At 36.3% G+C, this 23,046-nt stretch overlaps 3 protein-coding genes across 10 annotated transcripts in view; 1 reads left to right on the forward strand and 2 right to left on the reverse strand.

Annotated features, from left to right (window-relative positions):
- Positions 1–11,170, reverse strand: part of LOC109060558 (nucleoside diphosphate kinase 7-like) — a 36,667-nt gene extending 25,497 nt beyond the window's left edge. For 5 of the 7 annotated variants that reach the window (XR_006160263.1, XM_042758281.1, XM_042758282.1 and 2 more), the window contains exons 1-7: positions 10,888–11,150; positions 6,550–6,651; positions 6,282–6,448; positions 4,442–4,552; positions 2,336–2,386; positions 1,929–2,136; positions 1,693–1,798 (exon numbers count right to left, since the gene is read on the reverse strand). Coding sequence is in view for 6 of the 7 variants with exons in the window: in XM_042758281.1 (XP_042614215.1) it covers positions 1,693–1,798; positions 1,929–2,136; positions 2,336–2,386; positions 4,442–4,552; positions 6,282–6,448; positions 6,550–6,651; positions 10,888–10,890 (748 nt within the window). In the remaining variant the exon portion in view is untranslated. Of the gene's footprint in view, positions 1–1,692; positions 1,799–1,928; positions 2,137–2,335; positions 2,387–4,441; positions 4,553–6,281; positions 6,449–6,549; positions 6,652–8,609; positions 8,742–10,887 lie in introns of those variants that run through there. The other 2 variants (XM_042758286.1, XM_042758285.1) reach the window with 2 other exon arrangements.
- Positions 11,171–11,187: 17 nt separating this feature from the next.
- LOC109079294 (homocysteine S-methyltransferase YbgG-like) lies at positions 11,188–14,265 on the forward strand. Of its 2 annotated transcripts, XM_042758288.1 has the most exons (8): positions 11,191–11,430; positions 11,504–11,571; positions 12,102–12,276; positions 12,373–12,477; positions 12,559–12,720; positions 12,883–13,088; positions 13,911–13,984; positions 14,094–14,265. In XM_042758288.1, exons 1-8 carry the CDS (start codon positions 11,359–11,361, stop codon positions 14,168–14,170), a joined length of 939 nt encoding a protein of 312 aa, XP_042614222.1. In that variant the 5' UTR covers positions 11,191–11,358; the 3' UTR covers positions 14,171–14,265. The 2 variants fall into 2 exon arrangements, with proteins under 2 accessions (XP_042614223.1, XP_042614222.1); XM_042758289.1 differs by lacking the exon at positions 11,504–11,571 and having other exon boundaries at positions 11,188–11,430.
- LOC109079279 (basic immunoglobulin-like variable motif-containing protein) lies at positions 14,206–22,987 on the reverse strand. The gene is made up of 10 exons (XM_019094451.2): positions 22,882–22,987; positions 19,675–20,252; positions 18,347–18,476; positions 18,162–18,257; positions 17,801–17,905; positions 17,264–17,358; positions 16,911–17,043; positions 16,060–16,143; positions 15,876–15,972; positions 14,206–15,752 (listed from the first exon to the last, which is right to left on the reverse strand). Exons 2-10 carry the CDS (start codon positions 20,144–20,146, stop codon positions 15,459–15,461), a joined length of 1,506 nt encoding a protein of 501 aa, XP_018949996.1. The 5' UTR covers positions 20,147–20,252; positions 22,882–22,987; the 3' UTR covers positions 14,206–15,458.
- Between the last annotated feature and the right edge of the window lie 59 nt (positions 22,988–23,046).

Here is a 23,046-nt window from a genome sequence, read left to right on the forward strand (position 1 = left end):
GAGCAAGTGTGGCACTCTACTCAAGCAACATTCCCAGATGGAAAATATATATATGCCAAAATATAGTACAAAATTAATTTTTGTGACCATTGGACCACAAAACCAGTGATAAGGGTAAATTTTTCGAAATTGAGATTTACACATCATGAATAAATAAGCTTTCCATTGATATATCGTTAGGATAAGACAATATTTGGCTGAGATACAACTATTTGAAAATCTGGAATCTAATCTCTAATCTCCTTTAAAGTTGTTCAAATTAAGTTCTTAGCAATGCATATTACTAATCAAAAATTAAGTTTTAATATATTTACAGTAGAAAATTTACAAAATATATTCATGGAACATGATCTTTACTTAATATCCTAATGATTTTTGGCATAAAATAAAAATCAATAATGTTGACCCATACAATGTATTTTTGGCTATTGCTACAAATATACCCCAGCGACTTAAAGGGATACTCCACCCCAAAATGAAAATTTTGTCATTAATCACTTACCCCCATGTCGTTCCAAAACCGTAAAAGCTCCATTTGTCTTCGGAACACAATTTTAGATATTTTGGATGAAAACCGGGAGGCCTGTGACTGTCCCATAGACTGCCAAATAAATATCAGTGTCAAGGTCCATAAAAGGTATGAAAGTTGTGTCAGAATACTCATCCGTGTCACAAGGATGTGCTGTTTTCTTTCAAATCAAAGCTAAATACACGTAGAAACAGCGCATACTTGTGGCGTGGATGATACAGAATAGCATACACAGCATATGGTTATATGGAGAGATACAGAGGAGACACAGGAATTGCTGAATAATGTTGTTATTTTTCTTTTCTTTGCTTACAAAAAGTGTTCCCGTCACTTCATATAACCCAGATTGCACGTCTGATAGCAGATGGAGTATTCTGACAACGACTTTCATACCTTTTATGGACCTTGACACTGATATTTTCTTGGCAGTCTATGGGACAGTCACAGGCCTCTTGGTTATCACAAAAAACACATTAAATTGTGTTCCAAAGACGAACAAAGCTTTTACGGGTTTGGAACGACATGGGGGTAAGTGATTAATGACAAAATTTTCATTTTGGGGTGGAGTATCCCTTTAAGACTGATTTTGTGATCCAGGGTCACATTTTACAGCCATAAATTGAAAACTGTATAATTATTTTAGAAACTTTCATGACTTTTCCAGCTCTGGTTTTAAATTTCTCTAATATTTCCAGAATGTTGGAACCCTGACAGTTACACCTACACTTCTGCCATGTGTCACCAAGCTGCTTACTCGCGCAATGTGAAAGCAGTAGCCTGTTACTATGGATGCTAAAGCAAATATGTGCTGCTTTCATGTATGTGGTGAAACAAGATGATATGGTCTTAACGGCACAAGAATCACTCATGTTGCATGGCAAGGTTTTGGATCAGAATTGGCAGATCTCTTGGACCAGCATTTAAGAGAATATAGCCTGAGTGAGTAACAGGGACAGGAATGATGGGGTATGACATACCAGGAGTGTCATAGTCCTTCTGATGGTAATGTGCACTTATAAACAGAGATGGGTTAATAATACACTACTAACAGCACATTACATATAGCAAATAATTAACTATGTTATATCTCATCTATAATAGGTTATTTCAAAGATGCCTGATTAGACATGATGAGTATATCGTCAGTGTGTGTGGGGGTTTACCTTCTGAGATGGCATGAGGTTTAATGATACAGCAGGTGCAGTCTAAGTACATGGCTGTGTTGGAGGGACCGTGACCAGTAGTAGAAGGGAAGAAGAACTCCAGCTCCTATATAGTTGTAATTAAAAACAGATCACCAGTCATTTCCTTTGACTTTATTAGCATATTACTGGGAAAATCTTATCAACAGAAGATTGTGGGCTTGACTAATTGTTATTGAGAGTTTCTTTTTTGTTACCCGTGCAGCAGATGCCAATGAGTCTGACCCATGTCCTGCATTCTTAGTGCCATCGGTACCAAACTGTCCTCTGAGACTATTCGCTGCATCTTTTTGTGCCACACCAGAATCAGTCGGGCCTAGAACTTTTCTCCAGGTAGACACTGCCTCATCCCCCATCAGCTCCATAGCAATCACAGGACCGGAGCTCACAAACTGCACCAAATTACTGTTGTTGAAGAAGACAACTGGCTTTAGCAACATTTTGCTGTGGTGTTTATGATTGAATTTGTGGTTCAAAACAAGCAGTGTCATGCAAAGTCATGCCAAAGTCACTGTGACAATCTCAGTGTTGGTTCAGGTGTCAAGAGTCTCCTTTAAAAGCAGCCCTTACATATAAGTCAATCATTGACTCAGGAAAGACTCACTTAAAAAAAGACTTTGACTGATGTTCCGTGTAAAAGTCTGCTGCCTGCTTCCTGTAAGAAAGCCATAAAAGTACACAGGTTTAATAAGTGATCTCCAAACCCCACCTTCTCTCGGCTGACACCTATAGTGAAATACGAATACGAAATTGAGGAACTTAAAGTTTTATCTTCATACCGTACCATTTTTTTTTTTGGTATTTCTATCATTTATTAAATTGATGATGTGTCAACTAGTCCAAGAAATGATATAATACGCTTAACCCAACTTCCACATTCTCTGACAAGGACTGGCTCTGTCAATGAACAGCTGTTTGCTACTTTGAGGAAAGGTTAAAGCAGCAAAACCTGACCTGGCTAAAACAACACAGTCTATCAGAGAAACTCTCCATGTCAGCATTTTTCAAGAGTAAAAGGAAAGATTAACCCTCAGCATTTTCCATTCTTTAAAAATGTGACACTAAACCACATGTAAAGTGACACACAGACAAAAACGTATACTTAAAATTCACTGTCGCCGTTTTAGATCATATTTTCCGCCACCTACATAAATGTTAATTTACTGTGAAATGTTTTAACACTGATGGGGTTTCTACAAATATACAAAAGAAATCCAAAAGACCTCAAAATGTTATTTCTCTTCATACAATAGGGATCTCCAGGTTTTAAAAAAACAATCTATTATGACTGATACAAGATTAACTGACTTCCCTTGATACTTTTTTTTTTAATGTTGCAGCTTGCGCCAGTGCTGTTATTGTTAACTAAAACTAAAACCATTGAACTATTAAAAATGTTTTCGGGAATTGTAATGAAGCTGAAATAAAATATATAATATCAATACTATAACTTAAATCAAAATAAATAAACAATACATTTTATTTACTAAATTTTTTTTAAATGTAAACTAATTTTCAGTTTAAAATTAAATAAATACTATTCTATAGTACTACTGTATATAAATAATATTAAAATAACACTGGCTTGGGCTTTCTTTTTCCATATTATTACATTTATATATTTGTTATGATGTTTACATAGCAAATGCATTAAAATAATAACTACTAATATACAGAGTTTATTATGTTATTATTTTACCTAACAGTTTTTAATGTGGGAGAAACAAAAATACATTTAGCTCATTTTAGCCTTGGCTGAAATTAACTTAATATTTTATTTTAAAGCTCCCTGCTCTGCTTACCACATCCTGGATGGTGCTTTTTATTACCCACATCCGTAGTTATGAACACACAAGATCACTAAGGCATTTTAAAATGTCCTCAGATTTACTCTTAACAAATCCTGTAATCTGGAGATCAAATCCAGTGGAGCAATCTGGGCTGATTTGCCCAAGGGCACAATTTTACTTGAGGAAAACTGTGACTTCAGTAAGTCTCCAGGTCTTGGTCACTTCTCCCTGCTACTGAACACACTGTCTTTTTGTTAACAGCCCAGATCTTTAACTTTTAGTCTACCAGCGCCCATATTACCACAATTTTTTACAAACCATACACTGACCCTTACGAAACAGGCCAAGGAAACAATATCTGCAACTGCAACTTTAAACACGGCCTCTTTCCTCTAATGCTCTCCATTTCTCACTACCTCAGTTAATAATTGCTGCATTGTGCTGTGAATATAATCCATTCCTGGTACTGTGCAAAGGCAGCTACTAATGAGATGCTCTGCTCTTTGCAAGTATTACATTTCAAATTGTTTCAGAATACAGAACAGAATGTGCAACATTTTTATCTGTCATTCCTGATTTATTCTGTGTGTTCTAAAAATGGTTAGGGGCTCCGAGAAGAACAAGTGTATCCCAGTGATGTAAAGGTTAATGTAAAGAGCAAGCAGTGCATGATTTTTGCTGTGATATATATTTTTTTTTCCTGAAGAAGTGACTTTGTCAAATCCACCCATCACACGTTCTGAGAAATCACTCTTGGTTGGGTTACTGGAATACCTCATAAGAATAATTAGAGATAAACTGCCTTAAGCAAGAATTCCAGAGGCCTCCTTTTCTTTGTACCTACTGAGATTTTGCTGAAGGGCTGCTGCCAATATCATTATTTCTTAACAAGTCTGTTTATTAAAACATAAATGGCTTACCATGTAAGTTTGGTCATTTTGGCTTTGGTGACAATAAGGTTGGCATCATAAATCATCTGAATAATGTCGCCAACTTTAGTGACAGCGTCCGGCTTAATCATAGCCAAAGTCCTGAAGAAGACACAAGACACAAGCATAATCAGAAAGTAAGAAAAATGTGCCAGGAATGAACCAAAGTAGATATAAATCGTAACCTATATAATCTAAAATGGGATTTGTTTAGAGTAATTTGTTTAAGTGAGAGAGTGACTGAGTGTATGTGCTTGTATTGGATGTATTTGAACCCCTATATTTAATATTTCATATCATTTTATAGCATGAAGAATGTTTTGAGAGATAGGCCTATATAAAACGCAAGACAAAGATGCCAAACTGAACAATGATAAAGTAACATACACAGAAAATGCCAATTACTTGCACAAATCGATATCTGCTGCTGTCAGACAAAGGCTGATTGATAAACATACTAATAAGTCACTGAAAATTGAACAAGGTTTTCATCGACTTTGAATCTGAAAGTCTAGTTACATTTTAATACCAGTTCTAAAGCATTTCTTTAAAAGGAATTCATTAATCTTTGAAATTATATTTGATAATGCTGCTGCCACAGTACTAGATAAGATGCTCTGACTAAACAACAGCAGTCATTTGAGTAGCCAGTTCAAATTTACTTTGAAGAGTGCATACTGCCTTGAGTCTGTCCCTCTGTAATCTTTCCCAAATTTATATTCATGGCATGTCACCATGTATTTCAAAGAAGAGAAAGAGCAGTGGGAAACAGTGGGAATGTGATTGATGTAAGAGATGAAAAGGAAGCATTGACTCATTATATCAGTACTGATTGCTTAGTGATTTTTAGACTGATCTTATTCTTATTCAGTTCAACTTAATCAGTGAGAAACTCAATGATATTTTGTCAAAAAGTCAATAAGTCGATGGCTACCAGCAACTGATTGGTTATCAACAATCATCAAAATATCTTATTTTGTGATTAACAGGAGAAAGAAGCACATAGAACTTAGGTTTGGAACAACCTGAGGGTGAGTAAAAGATGACAGAATTTTCATTTTTGGATGAACCATTCCTTTAACAGCTTACTGGAGGGGAGGATTATCAGTAAATGATGACGTAATCTAGGCCTTTTGTTAAACAAACCTATTGCATGGCTTCTGATATAGTGCATAAGTCATATCGATTACTTTTAACAATTTGTTTTGTGTATGTGTGTGTGTGAACTTTTCTTGGGAAGTCGTGGCGTAATGGTTAGAGAGTCGGACTCCCAATCGAAGGATTGTGAGTTCGAGTCTCGGGCCGGCAGGAATTGTGGGTGGGGGGAGTGCATGTACAGTTCTCTCTCCACCTTCAATACCATGACTTAGGTGCCCTTGAGCAAGGCATCGAACCCCCAACTGCTCCCCGGGCGCCGCAGCATAAAAATGGCTGCCCACTACTCCGGGTGTGTGTTCACAGTGTGTGTGTGTGTTCACTGCTCTGTGTGTGTGCACTTCGGATGGGTTAAATGCAGAGCACAAATTCTGAGTATGGGTCACCATACTTGGCTGAATGTCACTTCACTTCACTTCACTTCACTTCACTTCACTTCTTTTAAATGGATAAAGGGATTCTGTCATCATTTACTCCACCTCATGATGATCCATTCCTGTATGGCTATCTTTCGTCTGTGAATCATAAAAGATATGTGTCACTGGTTTTTTTTGGAAATAAAACAGAAATCAATGTGACATCCTTCAAAGTATCTTTTTTTGTGATCTGCAGAAGAAAGTCATGTAGGTTTGGAAAGACAAGTTCTGTCTCACCAGTGGCCTTCAGGAAAAAGTACCTCTCCTTCTTACTGCCCAGTTTGTTGGCTGTGTACTGATCCCCGTAACCTACGAGGTTCAGCTGACGGGAAAAGATGTTTACTCGGTTGCCAACAAACAGATCCTCTGGATGAATCTCATCAAACTTGGTCCTCCGTAGGAAGGTGCGCTGGTTCTTCATATCAAACTATGTAAGAGAATCATGCATGTGAAAGAGAAGCATGCATGTGAATGGTGACAAATCTCAAACATAGCTTCAGGGTCTGAAATCTGTGTATAGGGACGCACCATCTCCACAGAGCCATCTTTAGGGTAGTAGAGCAGCTGGTATCGTCGCAGGAGAGCAGCACTGGGGTCGTACCACTCAGCCAGAAAGGCAAAGCGCTCATCCTGTGCATAACACAACACACACAACAAAACACACAATCAAACCCGGAACGGCAGGGGAATGTCACTGATCTGACCCTCATGCTTGGAGAGGGAGTCACAACAGCTGCGCTCTGACCCTCAGGACAGACGGACAGCTGGGTCTGTTAACATGCTGAGTCAGAGGTTTAGACCTTAAATCAGCCCTTTGATCCCCTGGGGAGCTCCGCTGCTAATATCCAGATGCTGGAGCTACTGCTCCTGAAACAGTGCACTTCAAACTCGTGCAAACATAAGGGCTGCACAAATACAGAAACTATTAATAGATCAATAGACTTCAGATAATATATTTTAAATTCATAGAGTCATCATTAGAGGTGCAACCTGAAAATGCTGTGTGTGGCCCTGTGTCTTTATGCTATAGCCTACTCATGGGGGCTGGGGAGATCTTGTTCCAAGAGTCTTTAGAATGTCCCATTCTATTTTTACTATCAAAAAAAAAAAAAAAAAAAAAAAAAATTAACCAAACAGTCTAACACAATGCCCAAACCCTATACAAAGTCAAGCAATAAAAGCTCTATACCACAATAATGAAATACTTAAAACTACTTAATACTTAAAAATACTTTTTGTCATATCCAGCCATGTTTGCAAAATAAAATGAACCATTAAAAACACAATAATACATTGAATTAAATTAATAAAATAGACACAAAACAATCTAAAACCCTAATACAATGTCCTAACAATGGAACAATTAGTGGAGTTTTTCATATCCAGACACATTTGCAAAACAAAATAACAACATAGAATAGTGCATATGACATTATAATTACACATCATTATAATATGTGGATAATTGTTTGTATATAGTGAGAACTGGTATAGACAAACATACTGCTTTGAATACAAATGAATGTGAGAAGCATTTAATAATATATTCACTGACAGAGGCACTGTAATTCCTACAATTTTTTAACATTGCTCTAAAGCAGGACCTTCAGGATATTGCCACATTCATAAAAATAAGTATTAGTCACAGCCAAGATTCCATGAGTATTTTATAAAGACTGCATCAAAATCTCTGATTTCACCTTGACACCAACTCAGAGGTGCCCTTGAACAAAACATGGAGAGTGAGCATGGTGGTGTGATCTCTGTTCCATGCAGATTGCCACCTTGTGGGCGAAATGCACACTGCACAGCGCAGGCTGTGATTCAGGGGCACATAACTGAGAACCATGAAATTATCAGAGAAATTATCTGCTAATTTTCTGTTGATTAGTGCAAATCAAAAGTCAAGCAAATATACTCGTAAGACTTATGAATATTCATAATAACTGGGAGATAATCATCATTATTCAGTAGGCAGTGCTTTAATCATGTTGCATTCCTAGCCACTATGCCATCCATCCATCCTCCAGGCCACATGCTGGCTAATTCATAGAGCCAACATGTCAACACTGAGCCCAAATATAGCATCACATTATCCTAACTAATTTAACAACAGATAGATTAGTGTATCTGCAACATAACACAAATCCTTTCTCATTCATCAAACCGTACAGACTCAGTGAGAATCCCTTTAACGGAATTGAGCCATCTTACATTTAACAGGGCCTCTTCCTCCAAAAACAGGCTATTTTTACCCCTCAGTGAGCTGTGACAGAGATAATATCGACAATGAACAGCCTTCTTTGTACAAATATGCTGAGGCACAGGTCTGAAAAGCCATAAATCATATCTGGAGGCTCTATTAGTGTCAGATTATGATTTCCACTGTGAAGTCTTGTGCCAAAGCTAAAAGTTCCAGGTGGTGTACTGACACCAGTAGTTATTATCACCTCTTTGAGGCCTTACACCAGTCAGCAACAAGTAAAAATAAATGTGAAGACTGCCGAAACATTCCCCCCACAAAGCAGTAAACATTAAACCATTTGCATAACCATTTGCATACTGAAAATATAGATTATGTTACTTACGACATAGATCTTCAACCCTGTTCCTGGGTTCCCTCTGTCCTGCAAAGTTTATTTCCAGCCTGCTTCAGCACACCTGGCCTGTGACTTTGCAAGTGATCTTGAAGATCTTGATTAGTTGATTCAGGTGTGTTTGATTAGGGTTGGAGCTGAACTCTGTAGGACAGTGGGTCCCCAGGAGCAGGGTTGAAGACCTATGACTTAGGATGTTTGTCTTTATTTTTCTATTACTGTATGTTTTTTTTTTAAAATCAAGATACATTTTCTTTAAGGAAAATGACTCAAGGTTTCTAAAAAATATATCCAAGTTTATGCTTAAAACAAGAAAAAATATCAATGGGGTAAGAAAAATAATCTTGAATTAAGTTTATTTTTCTTACCCCGCTGACAGATATTTCTTCTCGTTTTAAGCATAAACCTACTTTTGAGGCAAACATAAACTCACATTTTGAAAAAAAGGTGTTTTTTTTTTTCAGAAAACAAGACTTAAAGTCAATTTGCTTCTTAAGTAAATGTATCTTAATTTAATAGTGTTTAGACATTTGTGACCCTGGACCACAAAACCAGTCTTAAGTCAAAAAAACATTGTATTGGTCAAAATTATATATTTTTCTTCTATGCCAAAAATCATTAGGATATTAAGTAAAGATCATGTTCCATGAAGATATTTTGTAAATTTCCTTCCGTAAATATATCAAAACATAATTTTTGATTATTATTATGCATTGCTAAGAATTCATTTGAACAACTTTAAAGGCGATTTTCTTAGTATTTAGATTTTTTTGCACCCTCAGATTCCAGATTTCAAATAGTTTTATCTCGGCCAAATACTGTGTGATCCTACTAAACCATACATACATTTTCAAAAAATTGACACTTAAGACTGGTTTTGTGCTCCAGGATCACATTTGTAGTTAAAAAAAAAAGACAAATATAATTTGCACTGAAATCATTTATTTATTTTATTTTTTTTTTGCAGTGCATCGTTGAAACTAGAATATGACAGAAACAACTAATAATATTAAAACACTAGCCTACATTTTCATGACTGCTGTGTTTGATGGCTTTTTTCCAGTCTGAGCACCGCAAAGTGCTGCCTATCTGTTGTTCTTAAGGGAGATCATCATAAAAACCTGTTTTTTGTTTTGTTTTGTTTTTATCTGAATGGAATGAAAGCAGAAATCAAGAATCTTTGAGGGGGCTCTAAATGAACATTCCAGCACAACAAAACCACAGACTCCCGGTTAATGATCCTGGCCAGATTGAACTGGAAATAGCTGGGCTTATCTGCCACCTCTAACACTCTGAAAAATAGGGCTTTCCTCTCAGAGCCCTTCGTGGAAGCGGAGACTTTCTCAGACACCTGCTGTTGCCCTATGCTCTCACTGCAAACATTTCATGCTGTCTGCATGGAGATGGATCAATGTACACTACTTAAGGAGACAGAAAGTGAATTGGAAAATAAACATAGCGTAGGAGTACAACAGAGCAAGAAGATGATGCGGAAAGTATCCTGTTACCCACAGAATAACAAGGTTTAGATTGTTGAGCTAATGACACTAAAAAAGCATATTATTCCACTCAATGACATTAAAGCTTCTGGCTGAACTGGATCTATAACTTCAATGAATTTCAGTGGAAGATGACATCCTCCATCTTCAGTATGACGTTGCAGAGCCTGAAGCCAGACAGCTAGTTTTCAAATACAGTTAGAAAACAGCTTACTGAAACCTGCCAAAACTACATTCAGTCAGCCAAACGAAGTCTGAGCTTTCTTTTGAAAACTTTTTTTGTTTCTCGAAGAACATTAAGGAGGCAAATACTGACATCTAGTGGCAGATCAAATGAGCGCGTTCAGAACGCCAAGAGCGTTGAAAATTAGTTTACAAATTATGCAGTTACAAAACTGTTTTGCTTTGTAACTGATTATGAATCGTCTTCATTCAACTAGGATTTAAATAGCCGATGGACACGAATCTTGGCTATGATTTAATGCATCGCTCTATTACAGTTTACATGAGATGTATTGTATACATGAGGATGTACGTATGCTATTTTATATTTAGTGCACACAACACATTTCATCTCAATGGTTTATGTTTCTTGCGTTTCTTTCAGAGAAAACAACAACAACAACAACAACAACAACATATTTTTAAAAAGCAAACGACTTCCGCCATAACCACAACAAACATTCATGATCATATGAGTTCAACGTCAGTCCTTTATTACTAATATCTAAAGACTGGAAAAACATACTCTTCCCACTGATTTCTCTTACCATGTCTGATTTCTTTAAAGGAATGATAATGTTTGTTGATTGTTGTTTAACAGACGGTCGATTGTCTTCCTTTAGCCTCGCTATTAAGTCCCATCACCATAGCAACAACATCAAACGGGCTACCGCCAAATAAAATAATAAACCATAACGTTACCTCCTGTGTACGTTACCCCTGACTATATTCCGTGTGTTTTTAATATTCAGCTGCTTTCGATTTTAAAGTCTGGTGAGTTAATAGACGTTTACGGAGCCAATACTTGAATACTTTGCGAGTCTTAGTAACCCGGAAGTGACCTTTACCGCCAACAGCCACTCGCACATGGGTTTGTTGTTGTGTGTGGACTTTGACACTGGTTTCGCTTCAGTGTTATGCATTGCTGCTTACCAGAACTGCTATATTTCAAAAGTGATTTAATGTTTAGTTGAGGTTTACACTTGAAAGGTATTTCCACGAACCACACATCTGTCAAAATGGATACCAGTCCGTTCATTCTAGATGGAGGTCTGGCAACAGAACTTGAAGCAAGTGGATTTCAGTTACAGGTAACTTAGGTACTATTACACAAACGTATTGTTAACCGTCACAAGTTTAATCACGCATATATTGTATTTGTAGGGAGATCCACTATGGAGTGCAAGAATTTTGCATACAAACCCACAGGCCATTAAGGACGTACATTTCAGGTAATTCATTATGTTCTTTAACTTAGTTGTCAAGCAATGCCTGAAGTGTAAGTGTAAGTAAAGTGTTTAACTTTATGTAAAATATTTGTGATAATTTATTTTAATAATTGCTGTATTACATATAATTAGATATTACAATTATAATAATTATAATTATACTTAAAAAAAAAAAAGACTGGAGTAATGGCTGCTGAAAATTCAGCTTTACCATCACAAAAAAATAAAAAATAAATAAAAATAAATTAGTGTGTGTGTGTATATATATATATATATATATATATATATATATATATATATATATATATATATATATATATATATATGTATATGTGTGTGTGTATATATATGTATATGTGTGTATGTGTGTGTATATATATATAAAATAGAAAACATTGTAAATTTTAACAATATTTCACAATATTACTGTTTTTACTGTACTATCAGTCATTTAGTACTTCTGTATGCCTCTTCTATGACTTCTAAGAGCTATTTAGTATTTAATGAATGATTGTTTTGACTTGTTTTAATAGATATCTTAAAAGCGGTTCTGATGTCATAACAACAGCCACATATCAGGCCAGCATTGAGGGATTTGTGAAATATCTTGGTCTCCGGCCTGAGGAGGCTCAGCAGATGATAATGTCAGGGGTTCAACTGGCAAAAGAGACAGTCCGTGAGTTCATGTCTCATTCACCCATATCAGGTGTGTGCAAGCCTACTAAATCATACATTCTGTCTAGTTTCTGCAGAAAATGTAGAGACACCAGCTACAATTTAATCTAAAATGATTAATTCCCCCAGGACAGAAGAGAGCCTGTGGTTGCAGGTTCAGTGGGACCATATGGGGCATTTTTACATGATGGGTCTGAGTATACAGGGGCCTATGAGGACAAAATGACAATGGAGGTAATGCAGGCTGAAACTCTTCGTCCACCCAATCTGCCATCACATTAGAATTTCAAGTGCATGTTTTCTCTTTTGTCTTAGGAGCTGAAAGACTGGCATCGTCCACAGATCCAGTGCTTAGTAAAAGCCGGAGCTGATCTTGTTGCCATGGAGACCATTCCAGGTCTCAAAGAGGCGGAGGCTTTGGTGGAAGTACTCCGAGAATTTCCAGAAGCTAAAGCCTGGCTTTCCTTTTCTTGTAAGGTGACTGATATTAATGGATACGCTTTCCATGAATTACATACACAGAATTATAAGACATGATATCTAGCAACGAATTTCATTTATAAAACACTTGGAATTGTTTATGCTCTGATTAAAACAAATGAGTTAGACATTGTTATTATTGCAATTAATGTGTTTCAGGACATTCATAATATTTCAAGCGGGAGGAGATTTTCTGAGGCGGTTCAGGTGGCTGGTAGGTCCTCACAGCTGGTTGCAGTGGGGGTGAACTGCTGTCCCGCTCCGTTAGTGAAACCGCTTCTAGAGTCAGCCAAGTCACACAAGAAAGCAGATTTGAGCTGGGTGGTCTACCCTAATAGTGGAGAAGGATGGGACCCCAAGACAGGGTAAGGTTAATCAGTAAGTTAGAATAGAAAGTTATTATTGCCATTGATTTTATTATCATTGAAAAATTACATTTTAAAATTATATTTTCCAGACCAGGAGGGGGAAAAAAAACATGGACATTGCTCTTTACTCCATCGCTCTCTTTTTTTGACAAAAGTTTGGAATCAGTTAGATTTAAAAATAAATACATTTATTTATCAAAATAAATATAATTTCAAATCAAGGCTGTTCTTTTGAACTTCCTATTCATCAAAAAATCCTAAAAAAAATATCATGGTTCACACAAAAATATTAATCAGCACAAGCATTTATCTTTTTAGTATTTTATGAATATATTAATATTTTTATGTCTTGAAACGTGCTATATAAATACATTTCATTTATTTACTGTTTTCAACATTGATAAGAAATATTTCTTGATCACCAAAATCAGGATATTAGAATGATTTCTGAAGGATCATGTGACAATGAACACTGGAGTAATGGCTGCTAAAAAAATTCAGCTTTACCATATGAATAAATAATATTTATGATATATTAAAACAGATAACAGTTGTTTAAAATTGTAACAATATTGTACAATATTAGTAATTAGTGTGTATATATATATATAAATGCAGCCTTGGCATGCATAAGAGACTTAAAATAAATGATAGTGTAAAAAAAAAAAAAAACCTAATACAATAACCACATTTGGCTGCAAAATCATGGAAACTTATTGGTAAACCGTAGGAACCCTGAACTTATTTACTTGGATAATAATTGACATAATTTGTCTCAATAGTTTCATTATGTAAGTGGCTGTTCTGTGGCTCTTTCAGATGGAAAACCGAGAAACGGACGTCATTTGCCAAACTAAGTCTCGACTGGAAAGAACAAGGGGCTTTGTGGATTGGTTGGTATTTATTTTTTTTGTACCAGTAAATAAGCTTTACTGTAAACTTATACTGTGACTTGTTCTTTCCAGTTGCGCCGACTCACGCACAGCTGATTTCTGTCAACAGGTGGCTGCTGCCGCGTTGGTCCTGCTAATATAACTGAGCTGAAACAATGTCTAGCCGTGACTTATGAAACAACATGACATCATTTAGTTTATTCTGAAATAATGCAGTGATATGTAAGAAGATGTATAAATATTTTATTTATAAATAAAAATAATACAATAATAATACACTACATTCACATGAGTATGAGATTTGTGATGATTTTAACATTATACATAAGATGTTGCTGTGTTAAAGGAAAAACAAATCACAATTCACATGACATGGAAGCAATCATGCAATCTTAGCTCACAGCGTTTGACAAAGACCGTGAGTGTAATCCTTCAAGTTGCTATTTACAATAAGATGACACCATCTTATTGAACTATGTCACTCAATGATAACCAGAATCTGATCCATTGAACATGAAACAGTCTGATATCTTTATGACGACCTTGACTTAGTTTGTGTTTTTTTATACCTACTTGCACTAATAAAGCCATATTTGTTTATGCATTAGTAGAACTAGTCTTCATGTAGTGTAGTCTAGACTTTTATGTAGTGTTTTCTGTGAGCATGTTATGCAAATGAATAATTTTTCAGTCCATACTTCACTCCAATGATCTACCATCAGTAGCATATAAATCCACCAAATAGCATATAAATTAAATGGAATGATGCTACTGATCTGAAAATCAAATATTCACTTCATGTTCTTGGTACACTTAAGGTGCAGCCACCAATTTTGGCAGGCAAAAATTGTCCACTGTGTATAGTGTAGCAATATATTAAGCACGATCACTTTCAAACCAAGCAGCTTTCTGTTGGTCAACATGGTGTGACCAACTTTAACCAACTGTAAAAACTGGGGAAATCTTTCCCCATTACATGAAATTCCAGATTGTGTGGATTCCTACTGAAATTGCTGGATTTCACCGGCAAGAATTTGCATAACAATGGTGCATGTGACCACACCTTTAGTGCAGTTAACTGCACATTCATTTAATGATTCATTTATACACAATTAGTTTAAAGAAAGCAGCATTTTGACCTACAGGAAGTGACTCAACGTCTTGGAGATAGAGTCATTGTGAAGTATTTTTACGGCACATTACTGAGGGCTGTGGAATTTGTTTTACATAGCTGTAAAATGGAGGCATTACAGGGATGTCCTCCACAAAAGCTTATGGCTTCTTCCTAATGGGCATCAAACCAGCATCCTTGTGTTTACCAGAGCATTAACCACACCGTTTGGCTTGAAACTTTATCTATGATTTGTTATTCTATCTTTTCACTGTTGCTAACAACCTGGGAAGGTAAATATTCTTGTTTAAAACGGTTGAAAGCCCAATTGGCTCTTTAGGAGGAGGGTTGGACACTTTAGATTTAGTCAGTTATGTCTTCATCTATGTCACTGTCTGGAGAGCTTCTGTGCCTGTACTCTGCTGTGTTGGACAAACGCTTCCAGGCATTGTCAGACTTGTTCCCCATACTGAGGGACCTACCCAGGCGTTTCACCGCTCGCTCCTCAGAACCGTCCTCTGGCGCAGCTTGACCTCCGTGTTCTGGCGCCTGATGGTGGAGATCATGCCTCAGATTTTCCAGATTCAGTGCCCACGGTCCCAACTTTTGCCAGTTGACTCTCTGGAAGGCCATGATGCAATGCAGATTGCCTCCAACCTATGAAGATATCAGGAATTATGCAGGGCTTCTATACTTCACAGCGTACATTCAGACACATAATTCTTTATAATATTCCGATTATTGTAGAAGTACCATCACCATAGTCCTGAAGTTTCTTACCTTTTTGGTTTTGCGATATTGAATGCCTCTCTCTATGTGGCGAATGTCTAAATATTCTGGGTTCTGAGTGTTCAGATCTGTCACAATATCTGCCCATCTGATAGTAAAAAAGGTCAGAATTTGAGCGTCATAATATATACTTATAACTTCACCAAGGAATACTATTCCATAAAATGAACCATACTTTTTACAGTGGATTGCAGGGTGTTTCCTGCTTGGTTCACCAATAAGTATCCAGTGCTCCATCTCATTAAGTGGCAGTGGCCCCCTATAAAAAGAAAGAAAGAAAGAAATGAGCTTCATTCTTGATTAGAGGAACAGGGTCTTATAAAAGCTTAATAGTAGAGCTTAATAGTCTTCCTCTACATTTGCATGACTTTTCATAATGTAATAATACTGGTTGCTCAACAATAAGTTTTGCCCAGGGTCAGTGCGAGAGATTTTTGTCACTTGCCCTTGTGGGTTCTAATGCTCACCAAGGGTCCATTTATCTGATCAAAACATGCAGTACAAAAAGTAATATTGTGAAATAAATATTACAAAATTGTAAATAACTTTTTATTTTAAATATAGTTTCCTGTTTCTTCAGTTTCATCCTTCAGAAACCATTCTACTATGCTTTGACATTTGCATTTGTTTGAAATAGAAATCTTTTGTAACATTATTAATATATGTACTGCATTTTTACTACAATTTAATGCATCCTTAATAAATAACTTATTTAAAAAAAAAAAAGCTTACAGAGCCCACACTTTTAAACGGTAATGTACATGTGTGTGTTTGCACTGGAAAATATTTGGCATTCTGTGATGTTAAAACACACATCATAAGAACTTTACATTTATTGGAAAAAAAAGAAAAGAAAAGAAAACAATATAACCATATTTTCTGGCACACATTAAAGTTCACTGCTAATAATAAAAACTATGGTTTGGAAGTCCGAATTAACTGATTTGATTTTTTTCTTTCAACAATAACAACCTAACTTGAACTAATAAAGCAGTAAATGAAAGTCAAATTTGCTGTACATTATACCTGTATGCTTTGGCTGCCCTTAGCGGTGTGGCTTCATAGCCCACAGGACAGAAGTAGTGATTCTGACAGTGATAAATGTAGGCCATGGATTCGTCTTTAAGTCCCTGCGTCAGCTTCAGCAGCGCCCCCTCAGCTAGAATGAAGAAACATGCTCTACAACAAGCTGCTAAAGTACTTTCTGACAATACAATATACTCTTATAGTATATGAAAAAAGCTAAAGAAAATATTTATAGACTGGATATTACATTTGAAATACTGTCTGCTCAACACATTACATCAAAAGTATATTTGTAGAACAATATGCTGTTGCAGACTTTGTTCTTATGAAAAACAATTCAAAACTCACATTACCTGTCTCTCCTGCTGTCTTGTGCTTCCCATGAGGTTTGTACAGAATGTAAGAGCAACCCCGGACACGAAAATGATCATTGATTTGTCTGAACCATCTGCAACAATATAAAAATAGATCACGTACAATACAAATCTAACCTTTGGGGTCAGTAAGTAACAGTAACTTTCTATCCATTCAATAATTCTGAAAAAATATATCACTGTTTCCACAAAAATATTCAGCAACCCAACTCTTCTTATTATTGATAATATTAAGAAATGTTTTTAGGAACCACATCAGCATATTAGAATGATTTCTGAAGACTGGAGCTGCTGCTGAAAATTCAACTTTGCCATCACAGGAATAAAAACTTTTTTTTTAATAGAATACAATTATTATGAATTGCACTTATATATCACAACATTATTGTTTTGATCAAATGAATGCGAATTTTGTGAGCATAGGTGACATCTTTCAAGACCCCAAACCTTTTAACGTTAATGTATTATTGAATTTTAACACAAACTGTTAAAGAGCAATAAATACAGTAATCTTACCGCATCAAAGTGGCATTGCCGGTGAATGGTCCAAACTTGATATCTTCAAATGGAGGCTGGAAACCAAGTATGTGCAGGGCTTCTTCTTGAGACATAGGTGGTAGACTGAAAAATAAATAAATCCTAAAGTTTACTCTTTGCAGTTTCTACCAGACCAGATTAGAAATCTTAAAATAGATCAAATAAATGTGCTGTTTTTGCTTCTAAAAATACCCATTCCTTTGTATATTTCTGAACAGTTTTGGCAAGTCCCATGCATTAAACCAGCAGAGCCCTATTTGAGAATTCTTTAATTCTCAATCTGAAATATTGCCATCAAATTAAATATGTGGTCATACATTTCAGCAAGGAACACACAGACCTGCCTGCACCTAAAGTACTGTAGAGAAAGTTCCAACAAGAGACAAGTGAGGAGATTCCACATGATGTTTTATATTGGGGACGGCTGATGCAGTACCTAGAAAGCCAGAGAGAACAGTTGTTAATGCAAAATGTTTTAAACTTGCACTCTTTGAGTCTCATTTCACTTTCCAATGAGTGGATTACCATCTGCGGAGGTCCAAGACTTTTCTCTGTTTGATCTCCTCCAGAGACGCTTGTGCTGGGAGATCTTGCAGGTTTCTGCTTGGCCTGTCAGATGATTTCATTTTCTTAGAGTTGAATTTCTTTAAATTACCTAAGAAACGACACAGACTTTATCCTTTAATAACATTTTAAGTAATATATTAGACTCATGCTGGTTCAAATTTACACTCACATATCTACTAGGATCAAGTAGATTCTTAAAAAGCAATGAAGAAAGGCTTAGCTGGAGTTTGGATAAAGGTATGCTCAAAGTTAAGCTTCATTAAACATATTTAAGAGAGCATGATTATCATTTTGAATCTCTTTGTCTTGGCGAAGATTCCTCAGATCAGCAATCTTGTTGCCTAAACACCTCTAGACTTCTTTTGATCAAGTAATGAGTGATGGCAAAATTCAAATACATTCTCTCTATAAATCTGGGATTAATTACGAAATTAAAACATTGTCTGATCACCATGAGGTGAAAACCATGTGACAGAGTCTCTTCTGTCAGTGAGGCCATCACTGGAGTTACATAAACCACAGCAGATGGTCAGTATGAGCTCATTTTCCTGGCATATTTTTGCTCAGCAGCTTCTAGATTTAAACTGACCCTGATATACACAGTCAAACCAAAATTTGTTAAATTTATTCAACATAGAAAATGGTAATAAAATATGACAAAAACTCAGCGTTAAACTGTGTCAGAACAAATTCATCTTGATGATGTCAGATAACACTTAAGCAAAACACGGCCAGGTCAAAGTATTTGAATAATTTTTGGTCCCAAATTTTTATCAATTTTATTGGTAGTCCACTTTATGAAGAATTTTTGGGTATAATATGTCACAGCTTACTTTATTTTTCTATCCTTACTAACATAAATTAACAATGGTGTCCTGCACGCACTAGTAAACAAAATATCAAAAAATGTATCTGGTGACTGTATATATTTTCTTTTTTTTAAATAATTAGTTTACAAAATAATATTATTGTCATTGTTCATAAGCCTCAAAATTTTTTTTAAAGGTGATATGTGGACTACAGCAGGGGTTTTCAAAATGTATCCTGAAATATATAAACATCTATATATTTTCAGGTATTAAAAGCCATTTATATTGTGTGAGAAAGACAGGAAGTGTGACATTATAAAAACGTTTCCAAAACATTTAACATTTAAATTTACAAAAAATATTTTTTTATCATTTTATATATTTTTTTTTTGTCTCCATTTTTTTGATCTGTCTCTGCAGTTTGAAAACCCCAGCTGACAGTAAGTAGATGTCTTTAATCTTTTTAGAAAGACATACTTGTTCTGGCTTTCCGTGTTAAAACCACATCAAAATCAGAGGTGTCAATCTCCCAGGCCAGCACAGGCTTGTTGCTGGATGACACAACCTCCATATCACAGTTCCCATCTAAAGACATACTTATTCCCCCTGAATGACTCTGGGAAGGGGTTGCAGCGTTGGTCTTGACTAATGATGTGGTGTCTGGATTGGTCGGTGGGGCATCTTCAGATGTGATAATGGGTCGGGCTCGGTTGAGCAGTGCATAGTCCGAGCAGACAGTGTAGAACTTCTCTCGGGAGTGTGTTACAGGGCAGGTCCATGGAAGCTGGAGCTCTGCACTGGAGGCCCGTCGTACCCGCTGCGCATCACATGTCATCGGACTCAGGAAGCTGCGCTCACGCTCATCCTCTCTGGCCGGGGCCCGTGATGGGGCCTCCTGATCAGTCCTAGCAGATACCTTGGCGCCTTCACTTTCCACAGTGTTAGGCATTGAACGGAGAACTGGGATGATGGTTAAGTGAATAACCTACAGATGTACTCCAGCTGCAACAGCTTGGTCCAGGAAGAGAGCTCAAAGATAGAATCTCATCCACTGACTACAATTAAGAACAAGACAGAAAGACAGATACTAAGAAACTGTATATCATAAGAAGAAATTTATAAAATATAATAAATAATAAATAAAAGCAATACAAATAATAAGGTTTTTCTTTTTTGGGGAAACTTGTTTATATGAATATAAAATTATATGAATTCAAGAGTTTTTGATAGATGAAAGTTCCAAAAAAGAGCATTTATTTGAAACAGAAATCATTTTAAAAATTGAATGTCTTTACTATCACTTTTAATTTTGATTTAATGCATCCTTGTTCAGAAATAGTAATAAATAAATAAATAAACAACCCCAAATTTTTAAACAGTAATTTCCAAACCTGAATACATGTGATTGTACACTATTTATTTGTTTGTAATCAAACATACAGGTGCATCTCAATAAATTAGAATGTCGTGGAAAAGTTCATTTCAGTAATTCAACTCAAATTGTGAAACTCGTGTATTAAATAAATTCAATGCACACAGACTGAAGTAGTTTAAGTCTTTGGTTCTTTAAATTGTGATGATTTTGGCTCACATTTAACAAAAACCCACCAATTCACTATCTCAACAAATTAGAATATGGTGACATGCCAATCAGCTAATCAACTCAAAACACCTGCAAAGGTTTCCTGAGCCTTCAAAATGGTCTCTCAGTTTGGTTCACTAGGCTACACAATCATGGGGAAGACTGCTGATCTGACAGTTGTCCAGAAGACAATCATTGACACCCTTCACAAGGAGGGTAAGCCATAAACATTCATTGCCAAAGAAGCTGGCTGTTCACAGAGTGCTGTATCCAAGCATGTTAACAGAAAGTTGAGTGGAAGGAAAAAGTGTGGAAGAAAAAGATGTACAACCTTATGAGGACTGTTAAGCAAACTTGATTCAAGAATTTGAGTGAACTTCACAAGGAATGGGCTGAGGCTGGGGTCAAGGCATCAAGAGCCACCACACACAGACGTGTCATGGAATTTGGCTACAGTTGTCGTATTCCTCTTGTTAAGCCACTCCTGAACCACAGACAACGTCAGAGGCGTCTTACCTGGGCTAAGTAGAAGAAGAACTGGACTGTTGCCCAGTGGTCCAAAGTCCTCTTTTCAGATAAGAGCAAATTTTGGATTTCATTTGGAAACCAAGGTCCTAGAGTCTGGAGGAAGGGTGGAGAAGCTCATAGGCCAAGTTGCTTGAAGTCTAGTGTTAAGTTTCTACAGTCTGTGATGATTTGGGGTGCAATGTCATCTGCTAGTGTTGGTCCATTGTGTTTTTTTGAAAACCAAAGTCACTGCACCCATTTACCAAGAAATTTTGGAGCACTTCATGCTTCCTTCTGCTGACCAGCTTTTTGAAGATGCTGATTTCCTTTTCCAGCAGGATTTGGCACCTGCCCATACTGCCAAAAGCACCAAAACATTTGTTAAATGACCATGGTGTTGGTGTGCTTGACTGGCCAGCAAACTCACCAGACCTGAACCCCACAGAGAATCTATGGAGTATTGTCAAGAGGAAAATGAGAAACAAGAGACCAAAAAATGCTGATGAGCTGAAGGCCACTGTCCAAGAAACCTGGGCTTCTGTACCACCTCAGCAGTGCCAAAACTGATCACCTCCATGCCACGCCAAATTGAGGCAGTAATTGTTGAGATAGTGAATTGGTGGGTTTTTGTTAAATGTGAGCCAAAATCATCACAATTAAAAGAACCAAAGACTTAAACTACTTCAGTCTGTGTGCATTTAATTTATTTAATAAACGAGTTTCACAATTTGAGTTGAATTACTGAAATAAATGAACTTTTCCACGACATTCTAATTTATTGAGATGCACCTGTATTTTAATGAATTTCTGAGACATGTACATCAGTAATTATCTTACACAAAGTGCAAAAATACACAATTTGGTACACTTATTCTTGACGCAGTCATGATGATTCATGGTTTTCTTGTCACAAGATGACAAAACTGATTCCTGCATGTTGGTTATCCCTAAATATGAATAATATTTTAAGATTGCTTTGAATTTCAGCCTTTTTCATGGCTCTAATATCTGACATAACTATAATCATTTATATAAACAAAAACAAACACCTGCAAAAATAAAAGTATGGTGGATTTTTGCTAACTAAAGTGTGTTGTCACACTGTTGACTCCATCACCATGGTTAAGTATGATTATATAGTCCTAAACTAGGCCAGAGACTGCTATAGATTAAATGTTGGATTAAAATGATGGGTCAGTCACAGCTGACACTGACAGTAGCTTTCAGCTATGTTTCATCGTTTAAACAGATCAGAGCACTGTAGCACATGGTTGAATTCCACCTACTGTACATCATCTTCATCGTCGACACTAACGTTACCATTGTTTAAGTCATTCTAAATCGATGGCAGTCGGTAGGCAGGACAACAATACATTTCAGAACTAGATTATAAAACAAATCTCCGCAATATAAATTTAAACCACCAAAGACACCATATAAATAATCCGGACATATGAATAATAGCTAAGGAGCACCAGTGTAGCCATCAATAGGCTCTTCGAAAAAACGTCGTTAATTCATGGCCTAAATATTTATTCATATTTACTTAGCCATAAATAAAATAATGCAAAAAGACTAAATCTAGTTACACCTACCTTGCCAATGCTGCAGGAATAAATGAATTATACTGCGTTGCGCGACCTCTCTGTTGGCTCACCCAGCTGTGTTTCAGCGGGCTCTACCAATCTCAAACACAGGGGTGTTGGGCGACATAAAAAAATGGAAATGTTTCTTACATCGGATTTAAACGGTCTATATAA

The sequence above is a fragment of the Cyprinus carpio genome, chromosome A6 (genome assembly GCF_018340385.1).
Source record: "Cyprinus carpio isolate SPL01 chromosome A6, ASM1834038v1, whole genome shotgun sequence".
Taxonomy (NCBI): Eukaryota; Metazoa; Chordata; class Actinopteri; order Cypriniformes; family Cyprinidae; genus Cyprinus; species Cyprinus carpio.